Genomic DNA, 11091 nt, shown 5'->3' on the forward strand with positions numbered 1-11091 from the left:
CCTCTGTGTCAGCTCAGTCTGCCGTCCACGGTCCACGTGCAGCTAGGCCCCAGTCAGTCTGGCACCGGTGCTCCCTCCTCACTCTGTGGTCCTGGCTGCCGCTGTCTCGAGCTCCGCATGGCACTGCAGCATCGCTCTGTGTTCTCCACCGGGAAGGCTCAGCTGCGTCTGACCATCCCCCCCATTCCTGCACCAGGGACACCCTGCAGTGTGGCCCCAGGTGAGGCTCTAGGATGGGGCCTCAGCACTGCCCCTCACTCCCTGGAAGGTGAGCTTTGCCCAGAAGTTTGCAGGACTCAGCTGGCAGCTCCCACCTTCCCCAGCACGCAAAGCATGCACACAGGACCCACCTCACCCATGTACACAACTCGTCTGGTCTCACTCGTGCCATTTCATACATACGCACACATGCACACGTGCCCGCCTCACAGTCACACCACACACACATGCACACCCTCGTTCACCTCACACCTGTGCACGCTTCTCACACATACTAATTCACACGCACAGCCCACACAATAGACAACACCTACACACACAGACTGAGACAGACAGAAAGAGGGGGCTAGCCTGTCAAGAGCCCCCGGCTGTACTGTGGCCAGGCCAGGCAGGCTGCCCCGGGCACCCCTCCCTGCTGCCAGCCCAGGCCCTGTACCTTGCCCTCCGATGCCGGCTCCAGCTTCTTGGACGGCAGTTCCGCATAGACCTGCCCAGCATGGGCCACTGGAGGCTGGGACCTGGCCGCCCCTGGGGATGAGAGGGCACGGTGGGCCAAGGGCTGCTCAAAGGCTACCTGTCAGCCAGGACAGCAGTGCTGCCTCCTTGCTCTTACCTGCTGAGCCCTCCAGAGGCTTGACGGGGCTGTCCCCGGGGCTAGACTCGGAGATGGACTTCTGGGAGAGCACTGTTGCCAGGAGCTGCAACCCAGACAGATCAGCTGGCCAGCGCTGCTCTGGGCCCAGGCCGCCCCGGCCCCGGCACCACCCCACCTACCTTGACCCCTTCAGAGCCTGCGTGCAGGGTGTGGGCCCCGCTGCTCCGGCCAACAGCCACACTGCTCAAGCTGCCACTGCGGTCTCCACCTGCCAGCGCAAGGGAGCATCAGCCAGCGCTGGTCCCGCCTCGCTTGGGAGCAGCCTTGCGGAAGTACTGCTGCCCCGCCCTCCAGAGGCCCCCACCTACCTGCAAAAGGCTTCCTCAGCACCCAGATCTCTTCAGGGGGTGCAGAGGGTCCCGGCAAGCTGCCTCCCTGAGGTGAGCTTTGCTCAGCACCTGCTCGGGAACCTGTGGGCCAACCATAGCCTCCCTGAGTATTGGACCAGCCCAGGCCTGGGAGCCAGACACCGAAAGGAGGGCGTCCCCTGGCCCAGCCCCAAGCCTAGGTAGAGGCCCAACACACGCACGCCTCAGGGGTCGGCACAGCAGTCTCCTCCTGCCCTGAGAGACCCTTAGAAGACCCCCTCCCCACACGGGACATTGGAGAGCAGGAGCATGTGGCAGAGAGGAGCCCACGCCAGGCTATCCGGCCAGCTTACCAGTGGCCCTGCGGTCCTGTTGGGGGGAGGGGTGCAGATTGCCAGAGGGTGAAACCTCCTCTGTGCCAGGGGAACAGGGCGGAGGAAAGAGGCACCCAGGAGCCTGGGGCGAGGCTCCCCACCCCAGGAGAACTAGTGGTCCAGTTAGATGGGCAGACTAGCCGCATCGCCTAACTGGACCACTCTCTCCTTTATCCCACCTGTCCATCTCTGTGATCTCACCAGTCCCCTGCCTGAAACCACTCCATGGCCCTGTGGCCATGTCCTCACCCCTCTCCCTCTCCCTAACTCTGCGTCAGCCATGCTGGCCTCCTATGGACCCTTACACATATCACAGTCTTTCCTGCCTCAGTGCCTTTGCACACATGGTTCCCACTGCCTGGATTGCTCTGCCTGTAGCCAGTCCCTCCCATTTCTCAGGGCCTCCTCTGACCACCCTATCTAAAGCAGGTCTCCATCCACATTCTCTGCCATTGGCTGGTGTGTTTCATTCTGTGGTTAATTCATTGTCCCCTGCTCCCCTCCCTCCCTGGGGGCAAGCTCCTTGAAAGCAGGACCGATATCCATCTGAGTCGCCATCTATTCCTAGTGGTCAGTGTGCAATGTCGGTTGAATAAATGAAGGAATGGGCATGAGGACACTGAGGAGACAGCTGGCAGGACACACTTCTGAACACCACTTTGGACCCTACACCCAGCCATGGCTAGAGCTCGGTCCTTGCCCTGCCATCCAACACACATGTGCACTTCCTTCCTTTGGCCCCCAAGCCCAGGCCTGGGTAGGACTTGCCTGCTCGCTTGACGATGGCCTCGCCCAGGGAGGATGGGAAGTAGCCCACCCGGTCATTGCCTGTCCGGTTGTCATGGATACAGCCCTTCCATCGGCCATCTGGGTGCTGCTCAAGGACCTGGCCAGATGAGGTGGGGAGAGCACACGCAGGGAGGCTTCTGGGTCAACTGGCTCCCCAATCGCTGAGGGGGAATGTGGGGTGAGCATCCCAGCTCCACAGCCCCAGGCCATCCTTACTGTGATGATATCCCCGGCTTTCACGTTGAGGCTGGTCAGGTCATAATTGTTGCAATAATCTTGGGTCGCCCGGACCTGCAGAGCCGCCGAGGCCTCTGGGGACACAGGAGGTAGACTCCCCAGTCCTTCGAACCAGCCTGGCCCAGGCCCCGCTCCAGATCCCCTGCCCGACCTGGGCCCACCTCGCAGCAGCTGCTTGATCTCCTTGCTGGCCTGCGACGTGGTGAACTGGTGCACGATGTCCAGGGCCGTCTGGCTGTATGTGTTCCTCACGTGGGCATTGATCCCGTTCTGCGTGGGCCAGGGGGTGAGGTCTGTCAAGAGCACCCCGTTCTCCCAACCCTGCCTTGGACTCAGCTCCCCCTGGGCCTCCAACTCACGTCCAGCAGCAGCCGAACCACTTCTGTCTTCCCACAGAGCGCAGCCTCGTGCAGGGCTGTGCCGGACTTGGTCTGGCGGTTAATGTCAATGCCAGCTTGGAGCAGGAGTCTGGCGGGAAGGCAGGGGGAGCAGGCGGGGCCTACAGCAGGAGCCCTCGGCCCCAGCACCCCAAAGCTGAGCCCCGATTTCCAAGGGCCTAAGGACTGACCAGCCCTACCCATCTCCCTGACAACATACCTGACAGTGACGAAGCACTTGTGGAAGTGCCCGCCCTGTGCTAACCCTTCACAGCAGCTATCTCGTCTTTTCCCACTGGTACTGCTGTGAGGCCCATGGAAAAGCTGAGGCTCAGAGAGGTTAAGTGTATCCACAAAGTCACCCAGCGAGTGACAGGACTGCAACAGAGCCCAGGCTATGTGGCTATCGATGCCCACTCCCCAACCCCTTCTAGCACATCCCTCATGTGGGCAGCTGGAGGTGCCCGTGGCATCCAGAGGCCACAGCTCCGAGACTGCTCCCATCTTATCAGCAAGCCAGGAGCAGAGCCCCAGAGCTGGGAACCCCACCCCCACAGAACCATACCTGATGATGTCAATGTGGCCGTTCTTGGCTGCCAGGTGCAAGGGGCTGGTTCCATTGGGGTCGGTGGTGTCCCCCGGCCGGGGCTCCAGCAAGGCTGTGCACATGTTGCTGCTCAGGAGCAGCTGGACCACCTTGAAGGAGGGGTCAGAGTAGGGGGCACCCAGAAACAGGCCAGGGGGTTGCAGGTCTGTTCCCGACTCCAACCCCAGAAGAGGCAGCAGAGCAGATGGAGTGGCTCTCAGCTCCTGGGAGACTTACCCCAACACGGCCGAACTCGCAGGCCAGGTCCAGAGGCGTCTTCCCGGCGCTGTCCACCATGCACGGGTTCGACTGGTGCTGCAGCAGCATCTCGGACTGCGGGTGCAGAGTGCAGTCAGCCCCGTGCTGCCAGGCTCACGCCTCCCACACGCGCAACCCCCGAGGTGGTCCTCACCACATCATAGTGACCGTGCTGGGCCGCTAGGTGGAGGGGGATGTGGCCCTCATCTGATGGGATGTTCACCGCTGAGCCTGCCTTTAGCACCAGCTTCATGGGCTCCTTCCGGCCCTGCCAGGCCGCATAGTGCAGTGGCCGCATGCCTGGGGGCAGGCAGGAGCCACTGGGAGCTGGTCTCTCACCCTGAGCCCACCCCTGACCTCTAGGATGCAGAGCCCATGAGGACCTGCCTAGACCCAGCCAGAGACCCTGGGTGGAGACCTCAATTGAAGAACCATCCAGTCCTCAAGGGACCCCTGACCTCAACCCATCCCCTTGCTCTAAGGTCCCTGCCAGGCCTTGCCTTTGTTGTCCTTGATGTCTACGGCAGCTTGGGCCTCCAGCAGCAGGGTGATCAATTCCGTGTTGCCATTCAGGGCCGCGTGGTGCAGGGCAGAGAAGCTGGGACAGGTGACAAACACATATGGGCAGGGACTCAGGCACCCAGCCTCCCCCAGAAGCCCTTTTGCCCCCATCCCATCTGGCATTGCCCTGCCTGAGAACTCACCCATCCGGGTCCTGAAAGTTGACATTGATCTTCTTGGTGGAGCCCAGGAGCTCTGGGAGTGGGAAGGAGACACAAGTGAGGGAGGCTCTGCCCAGCCCCTCCTGCAGTCAGCCTGGGTCCTAGCCCACTCCAGCAGCTTAAAAGCAGGCAGAGGGTGCTAGCTGGCTCCCTGGCAGGCTCAGAGCCAAAGCTATCTAAGTGTTTAGTCTAAAAAACATTCATCCATTCATTCACTCAACTCTGTTCCCTGCGCTCAGCTCCAGCTTTTTAGACCTTGGTTTCCCACTGAACTAAGATGTTGGGAGGCTCACAGGTCCAAGGTCTCAGGCCTGGCCCTGCCTGCGGACAGAAGCCAGGACGGCGCACCCACACAGGCACACACATGTGCGCACGTATCCCCGGCCGACAGTGGGAGGGAGAGAGCCGGCCCAATCTGTCTTTCAGAAGGACCCAGATGGGCTGGGGGTGGCCCGGGAAGGCTGGGACACCCAGAAATGAGGGTATCTCTGAGGGAAGATCTGCCTTTCCACGATGCAGCCTCCCCCACGCCCAGCCTTGGGGCTGGCCAGTGTAGATGAGCCCCACTCAGCTGGGCAGGAAGGGAAGGAAGGCGATTGGGCCAGTGCCTCTGAGTGACCACATGAGAATGGCCACCTCGTATACATGCTCCGGGGCACACTCAGGTCCTAGGATTCACCACTGGGAGCCCGAGGGGCCCAAGTCCTCCCTTCCGGGCTTTAGTCTCCTCCTGGGGCCCCCAGAAGCTGCCTGCCAAAAGGAGGGGGGCCCTCCGACACCCTCCCCGTGGGCTCAGGTCCAGCCAGACTCAGGCCAAGCCCCTGCCTGTCGAGGCCATGGTTACATAACCTATTTGTGGGTCAGTTGCTCTGTGAGGGAGGGAGGGGCTGGCAGGACAGAAGCCCCTTTGTCCAGGACCAGGGCAGGGATGGGGGCAGGGGGGCCCAAGGACAGGGAATCAAGGGAGTCGAGGCACAGAGGGGCTGCTGCAGCGCAGCTCAGTGGAGGGTGTAGGTCCCCCAGTGGCCCACAAAGCGCACAGAGTCAGACAGGCCCAAATCCGAACTCTTCCTCTGCCCCTCATACTACCCCTATGGCCTCGGCAATGAGCTCGAGCGGGGCTAACGAGGCTGGCCTCGGAGACCTAAGGACGTTTCCAGACAGAAAGCATGAAGCGTTCGGCAAGGAGTCGGCTCAGTAAGCGGCGATGACTAATATTAGCTCTATGGGAACCCCACCCACACCCTCCAGTGATGGGGGCTTCTCCTGCCCAGAGCAGAGGCTCCAGGAAGAGAGGCCTCACCCCTCCCTGCCCCTGCCCTCTGCTCAGACACTGCTGGTGCTGAAATCCATCTGTCTCGGCAGCAATGCCACCCTTCCTCAGTGGTCCAGGCCAAACCCTGGAAGTCAGTCCTGAGTCCCTCCTTGACTACCTTAAATCTCCTCTATCGGTGAATCCTGCTGGCTCTGTCTTTAAGACACTCTCCGAGTACACTAAGGATCTTACCACTTCTCTCCACCGCCACTGTTACCACCCTGGGCCAGGCCAGCATCTCTAGAGGAATCACTGCCATCACCTCTCCACGGGTGCCCTCACTCCCCCTTGGCCCCCTTCAGTCCACCCTCCATCCCCGCGGGAGCCCTGTTAGAACACGATCCCATCCGATGCCTTTGCTCCTCTCCGGAAGACCCCCCAACAGCACCCGTCTCGCTGGACAGTGGCTCTGCATAATGCAGCCCTTGGACTTCCTCAGCACCCGTTCCAGCCACATAAGGGCACTCCAACACACTGGCCACCCTGCCACTGAAACTGCACATGTTACATACATGTGTGAGGCTCTTCTTCCGCCAGTTATTCCGAGGATTCCTTATCTCATGTCCTTTAGGTCTTTACCCACATGTCACCTGCTTGGTCTCCCCATCTAAAACAGTAACCCCCCACCCACCCCAGGTCTGTTGTAGATTTCTCCTTAGCCCCCATCACCACCATTGACCTGGTTCATGGTCCATCTCCGTCACTGAACTGCTGGCTCCAAGAGGACCAGGTTTTATTTGCTCACTGCTGGATCCTTGGTGGCCGAAACAGCGCCGGGTACATACATACAAGGCGCTCAGTAAATCAGAGACTGAAGTCATATCCTGGTCCCACACTCTGTCCACCTGCAGGGCCAGTGTCAGGCATGTGACCTGCACAGTCGCGCCGAAGGGCCCCCCATCTGGTTGGATGCTCTGCTTGTCGTTATCTTAAATTCTTTTTTTGTTGTTGTGGTTGTTGTTCCCATAGAAAAATTTTATTGACTCAAAGGGAAATCTCTGGAAAATGTACTAATCTTTTCCTAATAAATATTATGGTATTTCTAAGCCTACATTATGCTCAATACTTTTTTTTTTTATGCTCAATACTTTTATCTGTTTACAGAGTGCTGTCTTTAGTTCTTAGAACAATTTTTTTAGAAGCTGCAATGTGAGAGTACAGTGGGGCCTTGACTTACGAGTGTCCAGACTAACGAGTTTTTTGAGATTCCAGCTGTCTCTAAGCCGATTTTTTGCATTGAGTTGATAGAGTAATTTGAGTTAACGAGCTCCTTAACAAGCTCGGTCTCGGAATGAATTAAACTCATAAGTCAAGGCCCCACTGTATATTAGGATAACTCTGACTAAAGAGATACAATACAGCCCTAACCGGTTTGGCTCAGTGGATAGAGCGTTGACCTGTGGACTGAAAGGTCCCAGGTTTGATTCCGGTCAAGGGCATGTACCTTGGTTGCGGGCACATCCCCAGTAGGGGGTGTGCAGGAGGCAGCTGATCGATGTTTCTCTCTCACATCTCTCATCAATGTTTCTAACTCTCTATCCCTCTCTCTTCCTCTCTGTAAAAAATCAATAAAATGTATTTAAAAAAATAAAGAGATATAATACAAATGATGAGATGTTTTATTCCTTAACTTTGAAACCTCCCTTATTTCTGGCCTATTATAGAGCACATATCTGCAGCTGTTCACTCACACTGCTATTTTAAATTCTGAATTTTGGACAAGGCACCCATGTTGCACTGGGCCCTGTGCCGCAGTTCCTTATTACGTTGAAGACAGTGATGCCCTGGCCAGTGTGCTCAGTGGCTAGAGTGGGCCGGGTGCGTGCCGAAGGCAACCAATCGATGTGTCTCACATTGATGTTTCTCTTTCTTTCTCTCCCTCCGTCTCTCTTTCCCTCCCTCCCTCTTTCCCTCCCTTCTGCTCTCTTTAAAATCAATGAAAAAATATCCTCAGGTGAGAATTAAGGGGGGGGGGGAGAGAGACATGGCTGTCCTGTAGGACCTCCCACTCTGTCCAGGATCACACTCAGGACATTTTCAACCCCCCCGCCCCGAATCTCCACACACACCTTCCCAATCCGAATGTTTGCCACCTACCACTTTTCTTAGTTCCAGTTCTTAGTAGCCAGTTCTCAGCTTCTCCAGCAAGACTTCCCATCCAGCCCCCTTTCCTCCCTCCCACAGCAGATGCCTTCCAGGCAGCCGCTGAGCCAGGTCCATACTTGTTGAAATTTCAGAGGGGCTGGAGGTCAAGGCCCAGGAAGTGACTCGGTTGCCAGTGGAGGAGGAGTCTCCATCCCAAAGGGGATCACTTCTCCCATAAGGAGGGGCATCAGGGTAAGGTCATCTCACCCTTCTCCCTGCCACTGGTCTCCTCAAAGAGGAAAACAGCTGGACTTGGATGGAGGGGAGCTTGAGGTTTTGGAATAGTCACCTGATTCCTATGGGAGACACTGAGCACGGAGGAAGGTCCCAGAACTGAACCCTGCATGGGACTGGGAGGCTGAACCAGGTGGCGACAGGTGCTCTGAATGAAGCTGGAGCAGAGCACGGCTCCGGGGGGGGGGCGGGGTCTGGGTAAGGGTGGGATAAGGGGGCAAGTGGGGACCAAGTTGAAAGTCTTAGGCGCCCCCTTTCCCTTTCCACAAGGGCACTGAGCCTATGGATTTCGCATCAGTAACAGCGCATAAACTTCGCCCCCCACCCCACCTACCCCACCACATGACTTCAGTCTCTGATCACCTCTGACCTCTAACTGCTCTCCTGGAACCATCTCTACCTTTGAGGTCAGCTCCAAACTCAAGGCTGCAGAGGCCCCGCCCCGCTCCCACCCTCATGGCCTCCCGGTACCCCTCTGCCCAGATGCTCCTCCAACTACAGAGGCCTCTTATAGGCCGCCCCACGGAGCTACTTCTTCCCCTACAGCAGCGGTTCTCCACCTGTGGGTCTCGACCCCTTTGGGGGTCGAATGACCCTTTCACAGGGGTCGCCTAAGACCATCGGAAAACACATATATAATTACATATTGTTTTTGTGATGAATCACTATGCTTTAATGATGTTCAATTTGTAACAATGAAATTGGGGGTCACCACAACATGAGGAACTGTATTAAAGGGTCGCGGCATTAGGAAGGTTGAGAACCACTGCCCTACAGGGATGTGGTCCTGGTCTCCTCCGATCCCATCTCAGAGTAGCTGAGCCCTATGGCCTCCCTGGGTCAAGGTACCCTCCCAGTTTCTCCAGGGAAGCAGGGCCAGTGCTTGCCACCTACCACTTTTCTTAGTTCCAGTCCAGCCCCCTTTCCAACGGCCCCCAGGCAGGGGACTCTAGGTCAGATGCTGGAGGGGAACGATTAGTGGGCCAAGGTGAGAGAACGCAGGAGCACTGGCCTGTAATTTTCAGGAAACTCAGAAAGGGAGAGTTGGGCCAGAAAGAAGGACAGGGTATCCCCCGCCCAGCATAAGGCCAGCCCCCCCCACACCCAGTATTTTCCCTTCTTCCCCTCAAAGACAACTGCTAAGGGTGCTAGTTCCTGTGTGTGTAAAGGGAGGCGCCCTTCAAGGTGGGATGGGGGGCTGACCGAGCCTGGGGCCACTCTGGGGGGCTGGGGCCAAGGGGAGGTGCCAGCACAGGAAGGAGATCATGGGAACAAGGTTATGAAAATACCTCTGGAGTCTAGTGGGCCCTACGGAGCACTGCTGGGTGCCCCCCACCCCATGGCCCAAACTCCAGCTGTACTTTGCTGAATCAAAATACATCTTACTCCAAAGCAGGCCAGCGTTGTCATGACGACTGAGCTAATTCATGGAGGGATTTCTCCGTCTGACTTATTAAGCCCGCTCCTGTGAGTCAGAGCCCAGAGACCAGTCCAGGCAGGGGTGTAGGTAGAGACCCAGGTGAGACCCAGGTAAAGGTAAAAGTCCCCACACCTTCCCCCAAGGGGCCAGAGTAGATGGGAGGAGGAACCTCCAAATCTGACGCTCCCACTTCCCTGGCCTGCCCACCCTGGGCTGAGGAAATGGTCCCAGTCAGTGCTTCCTGAGCACTTAGTAAGAGCCTGAGCTCCATGTTCGCTCCCTCACTATTCCTACGACAATGCCAGGAGACAGGCACCTCCAATATCCCCGTCCTGCAGACGCGGCTTGGGGAGCTGGAGTTGTTTATGTACAAGGTGGCACGACCACTAGGTGGAAGTCTTGACCTTGCCTTCCACTTCTCAATCCCTCCACCTGCTTTCGAGGCTCAGTCTCCTCGAAATCCTGAGACCCTGAAGCCAGCCCCAACTAGGCGTGGAAGGCAAGGCCAGCCTGGGTATGTGTGCCTGCAAGGCACAGCTGTGCAGCTCTCTGATTGCACAGAGCAGGCTCTGCCGCAGGAGGGTCCCTCTGGGGCTCAAGGACATACCTCCCACCTTCCGAGGCAGTCTCAGTTCTCGGCATCCTTCCTGGAGAGAGGGGAAGGGGGCCTCCCTGGCTTACATACAGTTCCTGGGGGTGGTGTAGGGAGTGGGGTCCCCAGACTCCACGTGCCATCCTGCAGAGCCCTGCCCGCGCCCCTACAGGTGCCCTGATACACTGACACAGCCATACGTGCGCAGCCGCACATGTGGTCCACACGCCCATCCATCCATCTCCAGCAGCCCCCAGGGAGGCTCCTGGTTGAGCTGGGATGAGTGCTGGGATCAGGGCTTCAAGCTCCCAACCCTTCCCTGGGGTGCCCCCGGCACAAGCTCAGGATGGCCGGTGGGAGACCCCTCCCTCTCCCACAACCCTCTTTCCCAGCAGGGAAGCCAGAGTGAACTGGGATCTGTTGCAGGGTCTGCACCTGCTTGGAGCTCAGCCCGGCCTGGGCTGGGCGACCTTGGGCCTCTGCTCCCCTATCAGTGAATGGCCCCCACCCAGCCATGCCTGGGCAGCCACACCCCCAGCATGGTCCTGCCCCCCCCTTCCCTGAAAAGCGTGTTATTAAACATGGAGCGGGAAGGGGGGTCTGACAGAGACTATCAGGCGCCTTGATGCCCCTCACCGCCAGGGGCCCCTCCCTCTCTCCAAGGGGAGGGCATCCGCCTTGCCCTTTAAAGGCCCAGCAGAGACCTCCAGCTGTCAGCCCCACAGCCCGGGGAGAGAAAAGGACCGAGGCAGGGAGGGAGGGAGGGATGCGAATGCCCAGACCGGGCAGGTGGGTATCGCCAGGTGCCCGCTGGGGGGCTCGGTGCCGCCCCTCCGTCAGGGCTGGGGGTGCGGGTGTGG

At 58.4% G+C, this 11091-nt stretch overlaps 1 protein-coding gene across 1 annotated transcript in view; it reads right to left on the minus strand.

Annotated features, from left to right (window-relative positions):
* The window catches only part of CASKIN1 (CASK interacting protein 1), a 14033-nt gene extending 9127 nt beyond the window's left edge, over nt 1-4906 (minus strand). Inside the window, exons 1-14 of the mRNA XM_005869366.2 lie at nt 4781-4906; nt 4508-4557; nt 4304-4401; nt 3958-4103; nt 3783-3878; nt 3525-3655; nt 2942-3050; nt 2744-2852; nt 2562-2656; nt 2325-2442; nt 1183-1284; nt 994-1082; nt 833-917; nt 656-747 (exon numbers count right to left, since the gene is read on the minus strand). Coding sequence (XP_005869428.2) covers nt 656-747; nt 833-917; nt 994-1082; nt 1183-1284; nt 2325-2442; nt 2562-2656; nt 2744-2852; nt 2942-3050; nt 3525-3655; nt 3783-3878; nt 3958-4103; nt 4304-4401; nt 4508-4557; nt 4781-4891 — 1431 coding nt within the window. The 5' untranslated portion in view covers nt 4892-4906. The remainder of the gene's footprint in view (nt 1-655; nt 748-832; nt 918-993; nt 1083-1182; nt 1285-2324; nt 2443-2561; nt 2657-2743; nt 2853-2941; nt 3051-3524; nt 3656-3782; nt 3879-3957; nt 4104-4303; nt 4402-4507; nt 4558-4780) is intronic.
* Nucleotides 4907-11091: the final 6185 nt, after the last annotated feature.

This window comes from Myotis brandtii, unplaced genomic scaffold (assembly GCF_000412655.1).
Source record: "Myotis brandtii unplaced genomic scaffold, ASM41265v1 scaffold292, whole genome shotgun sequence".
Taxonomy (NCBI): Eukaryota; Metazoa; Chordata; class Mammalia; order Chiroptera; family Vespertilionidae; genus Myotis; species Myotis brandtii.